The 15,470-nt window shown below is 35.3% G+C and overlaps 1 protein-coding gene across 6 annotated transcripts in view; it reads left to right on the top strand.

Moving 5' to 3' along the window:
• The window catches only part of MAST4 (microtubule associated serine/threonine kinase family member 4), a 204,744-nt gene that overhangs the window by 26,968 nt on the left and 162,306 nt on the right, over positions 1–15,470 (top strand). For all 6 annotated transcript variants that reach the window (XM_087958343.1, XM_026670565.2, XM_087958342.1 and 3 more), the window contains exons 2-3: positions 1,938–2,091; positions 10,773–10,894. In XM_087958343.1, coding sequence (XP_087814469.1) covers positions 1,965–2,091; positions 10,773–10,894 — 249 coding nt within the window. In that variant the 5' untranslated portion in view covers positions 1,938–1,964. The remainder of the gene's footprint in view (positions 1–1,937; positions 2,092–10,772; positions 10,895–15,470) is intronic.

Below are 15,470 nucleotides of genomic sequence, written 5' to 3'. Positions count from 1 at the left end.
CCTGACGTGCAGATACATAAAACATAAATTACTTTATTTGTTAAATTTAAGCTGCTTGTCTATTGAAATCTCTCAATGTTTTACAATAAAGAACTTAACCAAAACATAAAACCAAGGATAAAATGAAAGGCATAGTAGTGTGATCCTTCTGCTATTTGTTCAAACTGCTGTTTAAAAATATGAAATTGTAGTACATCATTGTAGAGGTCGTCCTCGACTTAGAACAGTTCATTTAGTGACTGTTCAAAATTACAATGGCACTGAAAAAAGTGACTTATGACTGTTTTTCATACTTACAACTGCTGCAATATTCCCATGCTCACACGATCAAAATTAGATGCTTGGCAACTGGTTCATATTTATGACGGTTGCAGTGTCCCTGGGTGTGTGTGTGTGTGTGTGTGTGTCATGTGATCCCCTTTTGCAATCTTCTTACAAGCAAAGTCAATGGGGAAGCCAGATTCACTTAACAACTTAACAATTGCCATGATTCATTTACAACTGTGGCAAGAAAAGTTGTAAAATGGAGCAAACTCACTTAGCAACATAAATTTTGGACTCAATTGTGGTCATAAGTTGAGGATTACCCGTATACGGTGGCAGAAAATAATTTTATAATTTTCTTAGATATTGGGTATGTGTTTTCTTTCATCAGCCCTTTACATCTAGTTTTAATCAAATTGCTGTTGGTTCCATTATTGTGAGAGACAGAGAAATGTTTTCACCAGTGACATTTCAATCATTTTATAGAGGGTATGTCATGCCCCTGGTGGAGACTGACTCTGAGGGAGAGGAAGAACAGCTGACAGGAAGTGGAAGTGTGGCTCTGGAGGTTGTGGAGGAGGCTGGGGAAGGGCAGAGGCTGGCTGGGCAGTCAGAGGAGGACCCAGGCCCATCCCCTGTCCATCCTAGGGCATGCAATGAGGAGAGGATAAGGGAGAGCCGTGGTCTACTGGGGAGGAGAGGGCCTTGATCGTCTTCATGGGCTGCAGCTGTGACAACTGGATAAGAGGACGGACATGCGTACGGGCGAGTGCTGGAAACAAAGTGTGGAAATATCTCTAGTTTATTGTTCCTCTCTGAGTTTGGTGTCCTTCCCATGTGTGTTCTGATATCTGTGGACGTCTTCAAATCCTTATCTTGCCTGGTTTGTGTTGTTTTTTACTCTTTATACTTTAAACGGCATTTCCTCCTTCTTGTAACTGCTTGTGTAGTTTTTTTTGTCTCCAGTCAAGGATATTTGGAGCTTGGAAGCAAAGTGAAGGAATAAAAGGGGCTTCACCTGTTTTTTGTGGCTGTGTTTATTTTGTATCCCACCCTGGGTCATCACAGGGTACCTCTGCTCTTATCTTTCTTCTCTCCGAGCTAACAAGTTCTAGATGATGTAGCCAAAATGCTCTAGCCCTGTGATGGTGATCCTGTGGCACGCATGCTGGAAGTGGCACGCAGAGCCATTTCTGCCGGCATGCGAGAGGTCACCCGGAAGAGCCCCACTGTGCATGTGTGCACACACCCCGCCAGCCAGCTGATTGTCGGCTATCTGCCATGCATGCATGGGGGGAGATGCACGTCTGGGAGACGTGCACGCATGCACTGAGATATGCGGTGCAGGGGGTTGTGTGCGCATGCGCAGAGGCGTGCGGTATGGGTGTCGTGCATGCATGTGCAGGGGTGAGGGAGTCACACATGTATTGCATCATGGGTTAGGGTTAGGGTTAGGACGTGCACATACTTTTGGCACACAATGTGGAAAAGGTTAGCCATCACTGCTCCAGCCCATAACTATTTTAATTGTCTTTGCTATTTTTATTCACTGATTTTGTTCTATGCAAATATGCCCTGAATTTAGGACATAATATCTAATGACTAACTCTCAAACTGTCTTCACAGTAACTATAACCCAGGCTCAATAGTTTTCTCTTTCTCTTTTTTTCCAGCTTGATAGTATATTGTCTCCTCCACCTATGCCATTTCGAAAATCCAGTAATCCTGAAGTTTCTTCTGGTCCTGGAAAATCGCTGAAATTTAAAAGGCAGCTCAGTGAAGATGGTCGACCTTTTAGAAGAGGAAGTCTCGGAGGGGCTCTAACTGGTAAGAAAAACGACTGTAAAAATACTTATGTACATTTCCTTTAGAGCACACTTTTCCAGTCTTGCTTGACCACTGCAGGAACAGATTACAGGCGGTCCTCAACTTATGACCACAGTTGAGCCCAAAATCTATGTTGCTAAGTGAGACATTTATTAAGTGAGCCCCATTTTACAACCTTTTTTTTGCCTTAGTTGTTAAGTGAATTACTGCAGTTGATAAGTTAGTAATCTGGTTGTTAAGTGAATCTGGCTTCGCCATTGTCAGAAGGTTACAAAAAGCGATCACATGACTTTGGGACACTGCAACAGGCGTAGATATGAACCAGTTGACAAGTGTTTGAAATTTGATCACATGATCATGAGGATGCTGCAAAGATCGTTGGTGCGAAAAACGGTCATAACTCACTTTTTTCAGTGGTGTTGTAACTTTGAACAGTCACTAAATAAACTGTTACAAGTTGTGGACTACCTGTATCATTGGATTCATCATGTTCTTACTGACTAATGTTACAGCAAAACAGAAATTAGTCCTCTGTCATTGACCTCACTGTGTATGATAACTTTTCTCTTATAATCCTTGCCCTCATTAGTTCTCCTCTAGTATTATTCTACTGTCTACCATGTCTATTTCTTTATACGTATTCCTATAAACAGAATAATGCTTTAGCACAGGGATCTCCAACCTTGGCAACTTTAAGACTTGTGGATTCCAACTCCCAGAATTCCTCAGCCAGTTTTGCTGCTGAGGAATTCTGGGAGTTGAAGTCCACAAGTCTTAAAGTTGCCAAGGTTGGAGAACCCTGCAAGTTTAGCAGATATATTTATTTTAAAATGCCTTTTTATGAAATACCATAAAAGCTCATATAGACATATATGTTTGAATGTATACATATATATCCAACACAGTGGGTCCTTTTAAGGGTAAGCAGCATTGTGCAGAATGCAAAAAAAGTATAACAAAGAGTAAACTAACAAATTAAAGGCATGAGAAAAAGAAATATAAATGTATCTAAAAGTATAGATAGTCCTTGACTTACGACCACAGTTGAGTTCAGAATTTATGTTGCTAATTGAGAAATTTGTCAGGTGAGTTTTGCCCCATTTTACGACTTTTCTGTCCACATTTGTTAAGCGAATTAGTGCAGTAGTTAAGTTAGCAACATAGTTGTTAAGTGAATCTGGCTTCCCAATTGACTTTGCTTGTGAGAAGGTTGCAAGAAGTGATCACATGACCCTGAAACACTGCAACCGTCATAAAAATGTAAATCACGTGACCACGGGCATGCTACAATGGTCATAATTGTGAAAAATGGTCATAAGTCAGTTTTTTCAGTGCTATTGAAATTTCGTATGGTCACTGAATGAACTGTTGTAAATCGAGGACTACCTGTAGTGTACATCAAACTATGTTTTTGTAACCTTCAAAGGTTTCAAGCTTTCACCATATTCATGCAACACTTCAGGCATTGTGGTTTTTTTCTCTACACTTCTCATCTCTCCTTAGGTTATATTTAATTTCACCCAACCACAATTTTGTTAGTTTTGTTTCCACTTTTCTCTTTTTTAATATATTTTTGTAGGTTTATCCTCATTGAAAGTTAGTCAAAATTACCTCAGTGTATTTTTTTCATACTGGTTCCTTACTTTTGTGTTCAATACACATTTGTTTAGTACACATTCATTCTTGACCCATTCTCTTCTTGCTTTAGCATGTACCATAGTTGGATACCAAATATCCGATTCACTGTACATTTAATTTACTTTCATATCTCTCCAGTCATGGACAAACTTAATCTCCATATAACAGAGTGGAATGGCTTATATGCAGCCATGTTTTTTTTCTTTTGACAAACGCTTGTTCTTCACAATAGATCACATGGTAGTCACTATTCTTTTGCCCATATTTTTACCTGTTAAAAGTTTCTACAGCTGTTTAATTATCTTTGATGATCATACTATCATCTTGTTTTCTCCAGTTTGTTGCTGTTTATGTATATTTTCCAAGGGTTGAGTTACTTTCAACTGTTGGGTATAATTGTGTTGGTTTTTGATGCATCAGTTTTCAAAACCTTACTTTTCATTGCAGCATACATACATACACAACATTCTCTGTGGAGTTCTTGGTGCTCTCTGAGGTTGCTTGTTTGCTTGCACTAATTATGCTACTTAATTGGCTAATGGTCTCCAAGCAAACAAACAACCTCCAACATCAAGAACTCCAGAGATTAAACCTGAGCTACAGATTTTCTCTTCAATTGGGATAAAATTCTTTGCATGTCTTTTGGGTTTGCAGCCAACAATATTTATTTATTTATTTTTATTTATTTATTTATTTTTGTCAATTGCTTACAAGATAATAGGTATAAGTAAAAGCATAGTTATGAATACATGGATACATATAAGAAAAATAAAAAAATAAAAGAAACAATAGGGCAGGGACGGAAGCACGTTGGCGCGCTTATGCATGTCCCCTACAGACCTCTTAGGAAAGGGGCGAGGTCAATAGTAGACAGTCTAAGGTTGAAGTTTTTGGGGTTTGGGGAAGAATATTGTATCATCTGCATACAAAGAGTTACTTTTTCAACCAATATATTTTTACTGGGATGAAATTTATCCATAAAAATATTAAACAACCAATATCGTATCATATGCTATTTTCTTTCTCAGTGTTGAAACCATTCATATGCATTCCATTTATTCTCATACATGCTTCATTTCCATCATATAACATACTATATTAAGTAATTAAGAACCAATGCCAACCTTAACCAAAATATTCCATAATTTCCATCTAAATCAACAAACACACAATAAATGACCGTTTTTTCACATTTATGTGAGCTTTTGAAGAAGAAGAAAAAATTGGTATGCATTTTCCCTGCTCTGCATAAAACTGCATTCTATTTCACAGTTACTGCTCATTTATACCTTTTATATCCTTTCAGTCAAAATTTTGCCAAACACCATCCCGTGTTTGGTAAATTACTCTTTTTTGGGGGAATAATTTTGGCAACTTTCCAGTTATCAGTCAGAAATTCAGTCTTCAGATAAAGTTACCAAGCAAATATCCATATTTTAATACTTCTCCAGTTTATATAATCTATTTACAGTACATCATTTATATTTTTAAACTTCCTTATAGCATCATTACTTTAATTTTTTCCCCCTTGGATGTGAAGATTTATTTCAAGTAAGTCTTCAACATTGCATAATCATTCCCATACAAACATCTAATATTTATCTTTTAGCACTCCTCATCATAATTCGGCACACAATGCATCCTTTTTAAAAACATTTTTATAGTAAATGAGTAATAAATATATCTTTGCTCCATTTTTAGCTGATTTTTTAAAAAAAATTCAGGATGCATAGTTTTTTTGTGTTTGGATGGGATGGAAGAAGAGAGATTGTATAGTCAAAGTTTGCCTGTTAAGTGTTTTTTCAGAGTTCCTTCTACATTTCCCTGCTTCTGTCACAAGAAGGCAAGATTTTCCCCCCCCCCCCAAATGCCAACAAGTGAAAATATCTGTAGTAGTGAATTTATGCCATTTGTGTCCTAATGCTTTAATAAAAGCAGTTATTAAAAAGGGATTCTGATTTGTTCTCACATTTTTTTACAATTCCTTTGATACCAGGCTGACTGCTAAGACAGGTAAAGTTCAATGCTCCTTTGAGCTTTAGAGAGCAGCACTGGACTCTGATTTCATGGCAAATCTAAATTTATAGTATAAAAAGATCACCTCATATTAAAGCATTTGAAAGAGAGGTTTTGACCCTGGAGAGAAGAATCCTGTCAAACACCGGTTTAGTAGGTGCATAAAATTGGAATGCACTCTTCAAAGCTTGACAAAGAATTAATTGGCAGATAGGAAAGGGGTTGTAATATTAGGCAAAGCAACACTATAGGTTACTCATCATTTTATTCATCTTCTGCAGGAACCTTTCTAAATAAAGTAAGCAGATCATTAAAATAACCATATAAGTGACATCAGTGATGCTAAGAATAGACCATGGAAGAAAGAGTTTGCACAATAAACTTCAAAGTGTAAATTTTGAACAGTTGAAGTGTTTCTTTTTATTAATAATTGTATCAGTTAAAGGCAAATGGATGTTAGTTATTTCAGGAACAATATAGTGACATTGCTGAGGCAAAGCTGTCTAGATGTAGAAGAATATTAGGTGATGTAATGTCCCACCTTCAGGGAAAACATGTACATGATTGCTAGGAGCTGACTTCAACTTGATATCATGTGATCAATCAGTCAATCAATCAATACTACATTGAAATTCAGATATTTTAGATAAAATAAATATTGAGGAAGCATGAGAGGTAATAGATACAGTACAGAAACATTTGAACCTGGTCACCCTTGACATTTTGAGAATATATAGTGAATGTACTCACAAAATGAAAACTTCCATGTTCTCAATATATGTTGAATGCTGGCCATGGCCAGTCAGATAACAAAAGATCCTTTTTCTATGATATTTTATTTCATTTCAATATTTCATTTCAATTTCATTTCATTTCAATAAAGTTTTTTAAGAAACTGTAGGCATTGATGGAATATAGAATGCTTGTTTCTAGAAAAATGAGGCTCTAAATGATCCAATGTATAGTAATTGATGAGCAATACATCAATATAGTTGAAATTTTATACAATACATACTTAGGGTTGTGAGATTTTCTATAAGTTATGATGATGACAAATGATTTTGATGGTTTTAAGAAAAAAATCTGAATAATAATAAACCTATATTAGTTAGTGAAAGCTGAAGATATTCTTCAGTTTATCAAACCGATGCAAATTATCTTATAATGGGAGTAGACAGGATGTCTGAGTTAATGCCCTGTTTCTGAACTTCCCAAAGGTATTAATCAACTAGCCTGTGTTAAAAGCAGAAGGATGGCTTAAATAGCTCATTGCATTGATCCAGCAATCTTTCCATCAGTTGTTCTTCTGGGCAAGACTAATACTTCCTTGCTATTATGGCTTTTTAACAAAGTTAATTTGATGAAAGTTAAATTCTTTTTTTTTTTGCAGGTTAAAATTTAGTAATAATTTTTATTGAAATTTAAAAATACAAAGACAAACTAATACAAACTAAGAAAAATGCAAAAAAACCAAAATATGTGCAGTATATGAGACTAACTCTTCACTCTTCTGAGTTAAAATCCATACATTTACATCACTTTTCTGAATTATTATTTGTGTTCCCTTTTAGCTGTTGAAATATCAATGAGTTTCATTGTGAATCTTGTGTAACACATATCATTAATGCATCCTATCAGTTTAATATGTGTTCAAAACAACCTCAGTGCTATCCTTTTCTATCTCTTCTTTTGAACCTGTTTATATATGCACAAGCAATCTTAAAAGAAAATTCTGAAAACACTATTGCCAATTATCCTTCAGTTCTCCCAGAGTTAAAATACTTTATGTCATTGTATATTAGTGTGTCTGCACCTTAATTATAATTTTTAGTTCTTTCTTTATTTTTTAGTTTTAATATAATAATTCCATCTTCAGTTTGAACAGTGTGTTGTCTGGGTACAAAAATCTTTGTTAAACAATAATCAAAATTGCAACATCATTACATTAATATTAATTCTACAATATTTAAAAGAATAATATTCCACATATTCTACAATATTAAAATAGTAATATTCAACATACTAGTAATAATATTTACTTATCTCTTTTAACATATCTTCTTTATTTTGTTTCCCTGTTTCTAACTTCCATTTTTATTATTTAACCATTGATAAAATAGACCTCAAACCATATAGTATTCAGTTTGCTCTTTCTCTTTAATTGCCAACATTAATCTGTTCATTTCTGTACATTCTAATATCTAAAATTCTGATATTATTCCAGCTAAGTGCTGGAAGTACCACCAAATACCTAGGTCCAATTATCATATGTGGTGGACTTGCCCGAAAGCAAAAACAAAATACTGGACAAAAATACATACGTGGTTGAAAAAATGATAAAACATCATATTGATTTAAAACCAGAAGTAGTTTTATTGTGGATTCTACCCAAAAAATACAATAAGGAAAATGCATATTTAGTTATATATATATTAACTGCCACTAAAATTGTATTTGCACAATCTAGATACCGACAGATGAGAATGTGGTTAAGTGAAAGTTAAATTCTATTTCATGTCTGCTTGCTTGACAATTTCATAAAATTGTATCAGAAAAGAATTAAACAGGTTTAGTTCCAGGTGAAGAACTTGATGGAATCTGGGATGTGTGTTGGTGTTGATTGTTGTTATTATTTATGTTGAACTGTATGTTAGATTTTGGAAATGGGGTATTAATTGTTTTTATGGAGGTCTTTAAATTGCTTTTGATTGAAGTGGCATAAAAGCAACAGAAATAATTAAAGCAATCCATTTATTACTGAGATACAAGACATTATGTAATAGATATTATAAAGATATACTGTAGATACAGATATTATAAAACAGTGACTAGTCAAAGATCTAAATAGATTAAAATTGAATTCGTGTTTAAAAAACCCTTTTATTTGTATCCACTTGGTGTTTTTCTCAGATGTAATGAACTGTGATATTGATTAAAGTACATCCTACTCAATCTGAAATGTGCTTTTGCCACTTACTTCTAAAACGTTTATATTATTTATGGACATTAATTTTAGCTTAAGCGTTGAGCTGGATCTCATTTCTTCCTTTATTACAGAGCGTATTGAAAAAGTGAAAGTCATTTTTAAAGAGCAAAGAATTAAAATAACACTAATTGTAAATGTTAACTGGGCAATTATTTCAAACTGCTGCGAATATTTTAGGACCTCAGTAATGTTTGCTGGATAGCTTTTATTACTATATGAAAAAGGGAAGGGGCAGGAAAATGCTGAATTTTGTTAATGGGGTTCGTACAAATGTTTCGCTTGCATTAGCCAAGGACAACATAATTAGGACAGCTGTAATTCTAGCTTTGATTGAATTTTATCAGCGTTAATAGACTGGAGGTTCATCACTGTTTTAAATCTGGCAGACAAAAAAGTACCCTCCATGAATTTTAACCATATGTACTTGAGTAATACACTTGACAGATGCTAATTTCCTTAAGTTGTAAGCAGCAAATGATGCATGAATTAAGCAGCACCATACTTTTTATGCCTGCTTGTATTCCTCCCTGTTGGGTTTAAATAAAGTTTCTTGATATAGCCACAACGAAATTAAATAATAATAATGAAGGATTTGAAAACATTGGTTTAAAATCAATTCATTATCTATTTTTGATATTACGATTAATGGGTATTATATTAAATTTAGATATATTTATGTTAAACATAAATGCAGGCATGTGTATTTCATCTTTTGTTTTGGTGAGATTGATACAATGGGAAAGCATGCGGTAATAAACTATAACTCCTGGCTAGATTCTAAAAATACGAATTTTGCATTTTTTTATCCTGAAGTTAAATTATAATTATAAAAGTATATTTGATATAGATTCTTTCCTAGAATGGATATTATGGAAAAAAATTCCCTTGTGTTCCTCTGGGGCATACAGTATTATGTTCGAAAGGAGAGTGCAGAGGGGAGAAGAACAAAAAAATCCCTATTTTGGGATCGGATTCTATGGATCTGATATTGATTGTACCTTAGATAAAGCTCTTTATTTTGATTAGATAATGTCCATCTTTTTAAAGTAATAAACGTATCTTTGAAAGGGCAAATATATTTCCTTGAGATTCAACTTCCAATGATTTATTTCTGTCAGGAGAACTATTGGTTTAGTATTTTGACAATGCAGTACACTTAGTAACTGGCATAATATATACGTACCAGTTTTTCTTTTATAAATTCTCTTAAATGACTGGCCACACCCACACATTTGAACTGCAAGCATTCACAAACAAAAAATGATAACGCAAACAGCTAAATTATATTGACAGGTATATTACAAGCTCTTACAGTGCAGTGGATAGATTATAGGATTATCTAACAGTTTATTAATCTGAAATAGGCAGCATGAATGAAAGAAAAAAGGAATTGCTATTAACCTGTAACTGAACTATTTCTATTCATCCATGACAGTTTGTCATGTAAATTGAATACTTTGCCATCCAGGGATGGTTGAAAAACTCTGAATTTAGAAGCTTACAAAAGCAGAAATTTGAGAATAGTCCTCAATTTATGACCAAAATCAAGCCCAAAATTTCTGTTGCTAAGTGAAACATTTGTTAAGTGAATTTTGCCCCATTTTACAACAATTCTGCCCACAGTTGTTAAGTGAATCACTGCAGTTGGTAAATTAGTAACAGGGTTGTTAAGTGAAACTGGTTGACTTTCCTTGTCAGGTCGCAAAAGGGGATCCCATGTTTCCCTGGACACTGCAACCGTCATAAATACGAGTCAGTTACCAAGCATCTGATCATGTGACCATGGGGATGTTGCAATGGTCACAAAAGTGTGAAAAATGGTCATAAGTCACTGTTTTCAGTGATGTTGTAACTTTGGACCATCGCTAAATGAACCAGTCAAGGACTACTTGTACTTTCTGTTAAATTTCTCCAAATGTGTCCAGTTTTTAGCTCTACGATTTTGCTTTTATTTGTTTTAATTTTGAAGCACTTTGTTAATTAACTTTCTAAATTATGTACTGTAAACTTAGTTTAACAATTATTTTCGTTCTCTTGGCAGGCAGGTACTTGTTGCCAAATGCTGTTACCCAACATTCATGGCAAACTGGCGAAACTTCCAATCTTGTCCGAATGCGCACCCAAGCTCTCGGACAATCTGCTCCTTCTCTAACAGCTAGCTTGGTGAGTTACATTTCCAAATATTTCTTCAGTCAAAAAAAGATTAATGTTAATATATATATATTTTTTGCACACGAGTCAAATAACCCCCAAATTGCTTTCCAAAAACACAATAATTCAGGGCCTTTCATAGAACTGGGTCGATTATTGTATATCATAGTACTAAACATGTTTAATGTATCTGAATTACGTTTGCTGAGAGGCCTCTAATTTCATATAAAATGAGCTGGTAGTATATTTTATTATAAGTTTTTCCATTTAAGTCGTCTGTTTAAGAAAAAGAGGCCATCATATACAGTATATTTTTTAAAAACCTACTGTTTTCAAATATTTGGCTTTTTATAATTATCTGTTGCTGTATGCATGTAACAGGCATACTCAACAAGTATGATTCTCTTATGTGTATATTTGTATGTCACCAAATAATGGACAGAAACGTAATGTAGAATGCAGTACGTTTAGTGCAGGAAATAAAAAAGATATGTTGCAAAAGAGACTAAATCTGATATTTGTAGATGATAGTTTGCATGATCAGTTTTGTGAGAATGTTGATAACATACACTTAAAATCCAGATGTGGAATATATTATTGTTTTCAATCTGACTACTGATCTACATTAGGCACAATAATTGATATTTGAAAGTGTGAACATATTTTGTATGTTAAGGTATGGTTGAGTGCATGTCATCCAGAATTATTATGGAAGCAGTGTTGTATACATAATATCCACTAGATGGCATAAAAACCAAGTGTGTATCATATAGCATTATTGCTCTATTTTGAGAAAAGGTTCTTAGTGGTTTTGTTCTTAAGTCGTACTAACAGGGACTTTTTTCCTTAAGAAATATTTTTGCATGCATTTTATTATTGTGTTTCTTAACTATTTAGTACACAAAACATTGCAATCATTGTAACATCTTCCTGTGTTAAGATTCTAAAAGCAAAATATAGTTTTGACTTTGAAAAAAATATACAGCTGACGTCTTCCAACCAAGCTGTTAACTAATGCTTATTGATTATACAGAAGGATTAAAACACATACTGCTATTTTAAACAAGATAATGAAATATTTACTGTTATTTGTGTAAATATTTTATGAATGGAATGGAATTCCAAATTTGTAGTCATATCTGGAATTCAGAATAGAGGTTTTATTAGAATTGGCTAAGTGCAGCTTCAGAATTCTAGAAAACTCATTCAACCAATTCATCTTTATTGATTTCTACTGCTTTTTAAAAACTGATTTGTAAAGATTTAAAACTATTGTCAGTTGAGACTCTTCTGTCTTGAATCTTCTCATCTTGTGCTTATTCAGATCTCTGTTTCAGTCTACTGTTTATGTTCAAGGGAGTGAAAGTTCTGGATCATTCTTCATAGCATACTTCTTAGTTTGGTCCATGAACTAAAATTTTACAAGGCAGTGTCCTTGGTTGCTTTCTAATTACCGTGTTGCCGGCGTATAAGACGACTTTTTGCCCTGAAAACATGCCTCCAAGTGGGGGGTCGTCTTATACGCCGCAAACTGGTATATTCTTCGCCTTGTTGGTGAGGAGGCTCGCTTCTCCCTCTCCTTGAGGTCATAGCAGGCGAATTGCAAAGGGTTCCTCGTAAATTAGCTGCAGATCTCAGAGCGGGGACTTTGCATTCAGTTGTAGCCTTGAGCGTCGGGTTACCCGTAGCTCTGCCAGGGAGGGATTACGCCCCGCAATCCGGCCGGCTCCCTCTCGCTGAGGTGGGGCGGAGGTGGGATGTGGGTCCCTACTACCGCTAAGGCTCAACTAGAGGTAGCGCAGCTCTTGACCCGGCTTGCTCGGTTTCTTCCTTCCGTTTGTTTTGCTTCGCTGGCGATTTCACCTTTTGTGGAGCTGGGCGAAGGGACTGATCGGACCCCGCCTCTGGGGCTTAGGCGTTACCCAGAATCAACCTGGTTTTCAGGCGCGTCCTTGGATGGACTCGGGAAAGGCAGGTGGAGAGGCTAGAAAGAAAAAGGATCTGGAACTCCTTCTTTCCTGCCAGATCCCTGGCAAGCAGCGTTGGGTAAGACCAGGCAGGGCCTGGCGTTTTCGAAAGGACTTGCCTGTTGAGTGACATCAGCTTCTGAACTAAAGCCCACTATGTCAGATACAATAAAGCAGAATGGGTGTCTTTTTCTCTTTAAAGACGAAACAGAGGTTGGGGGTGGGAAGAGAAGAAGGGGGCGATCATGTTAAAATGACAACTTTCTAGATCCAGTCCCGAAGGGGAAAGGAAAAAAAAACACAAACGCCTAATTTCCTTAATTTCACTGCGATTTCTCCTCTTTCTCACATCCCACATTGTCTTCTCTTGCTGCGGGGAGCAATGTCACCTTTTACTCTGGTATCGATGGAAAAGCAGGTTTGGCAGCGGTATCAAGTAAAAGACAAGTGAAAGGCTGAGGAGGATTGACATCAAGATCAACTTATCTTCATTATGGGCAGCTTTGCAGGGTAGTTCATATTTCAGTTCATATTTCAGTTCATATTTTAGCAAGCATAATTTAATGATAGTGGCTGGCAAGTCAAATCTTAGATGCATTGCTAAAATGGGATCTGCAAATGTGGGGTTTTCAGAAAAGCTAAAGGAAGGGGAGTGTGTGTGTGAAAATTTGGATATAATTAATCATGGCTAGTTTAAAATGCAACATTGCCACAATTAATATCAGAGTGAAAATTATGCTTCTGCAGGCCCTATTTGTGTCTTTCTGGCTTAGCTGAAATAGAATTCTTTTAATAAAGTTGCCTGTCCATGACAAGTCATGGTAAATGGGTAATTTGAAATTTAGGCACACACACACATTTTATAAAACTATGAACCTGCTCTGAATCGGAAAATTACTTATGTTCTATTATTTGGCATACTTTCACAGCCTTGTGAGTTTTCCTGCATGTCATAAGCATTTGAATATAAATTAACATGTTGAAATCAAATCTGATGTTCTTTTACCTTTTATTTGGTATGTGGAAGGTGTGCGGAAGAGGGGTAGTCTTATACGGCGAGTATATAACAAACTCTATATTTTGAGTGGAAATGTTGGGGGGTCGTCTTATACGCCCAGTCGTCTTATACGCCGGCAAATACGGTAGGTGCAATTCACTAGAAAAAGTACTGGCGATTTTCTTCTGCATGAACCAGATAGCAAACTCAATTTCCTCTGCCCCTTTCTTGTTGTTCAGTAGTCTTTTTGATATTTACATGTTTCAACTTTCCTTTGATTTTTCTTCTGAATTAGTCTTTGCAGTACTGTTTAATTTTCTGGATTTACAAAAGGGTGACCATTTATTCTTTTATTCATCCAATTCATTCATCCAATTCATTCATTCATTCATTCATTCATTTTGAAGAGGAAAATAGTTAAAAGATGATAGCATTACTTTGTACCTACAATATGAGCTACTGGTACTAGGGCTGATAGTGAGAAATAAATAGGGGTGGGCTTGGAAAATTGCTGTTTCTCAGCTGTTCTATTAGTTAAAGGAATCTCTTTGTTTAAGAAAAAGAACACACATTCTCTCAGTTGAGATTTAATCACAGCCTTCCTGTAAAGTTGTTAGTTAGAGGAGAGGCATTTTTATCTTCTTGTATCATCTAATAAATGTATCTTTTACTTCAAATATAATGAGTACCTATAAGCATTTGTTGGTAGTTGGATTAATTCCATACAGTCCTTGACGAACAATCCCATATATATATTGCACTTTGGAGCTGTTTATTCACAGCTCTAGATATGCATTTAAGTAACCTTACCTCTATGTTTGTGAACATTAATAGTACGATTTCATAACCATAACTTTTTTCTTTAACTTTAAAGATTAAATTAAAGTCTTAAATTAAATTAAATTAAATTAAAGCTTTCACATAGGAAGAATGGTTGCAGGAACTGGGTATGTCTAGTTTAATGAAAAGGACTGGGGTGACATGATAGCAGTATTCCAATATCTAAACGGTTGCCACAAGGAAGGGGGGTAGTGTCAAAACACCTGAAGGACCAGAAGCAATGGATGGAAACTAATCAAGCAGAGAACCAACCTGATAGTTACAACAATTAAACAGTGGAATGAGTTGCTTCCAGAAGTTATGGGTGTTCCAACACTGGATATTTTAAAGAAGAGATTGGATAACCATTTGTCTGAAATTGTCATGAGCCTGTCAGATTCCGGTTGAGAAGAGTAGTAGGAGTAGAAGTTGGAATTGGGATTCGGCTGCCTCTGCTACGTGACCTGGGTCAGAACAGAAATGGTATAGGGTTTCCTACTTAGGTAGTATTTTGGACTAGAAGACCTTCAAGGTCCAACTCTGTTATTCTATTTATCTAAATTCTCAATCTTAATAAACTCCAATACTATACAAATGTCGCTGTACCCAAATGCAATTTTAGCATTTTATAATGCTATAGAACCATTAAAAAAATAAAGTAAATTAACATAAAGACGAAGTGTTGCTTTTTAAGTAAAGGCCAGGTTACCTATGGAAGGTCTTGTCTTCAATCTATTACATCAACCATCTCACATGGTTAGGCAGGGAAGGTATGTTATTGGACCCCTTCAGCCAAAAAATTCCA

The sequence above is a fragment of the Notechis scutatus genome, chromosome 2, assembly GCF_049901735.1.
Source record: "Notechis scutatus isolate UNSWTSFEM ecotype Mainland chromosome 2, rNotScu1.2, whole genome shotgun sequence".
Classification (NCBI taxonomy): Eukaryota; Metazoa; Chordata; class Lepidosauria; order Squamata; family Elapidae; genus Notechis; species Notechis scutatus.
Note: the sequence above shows the minus strand (reverse complement) of the source record. Positions and strands in the feature narration are given on the sequence as shown.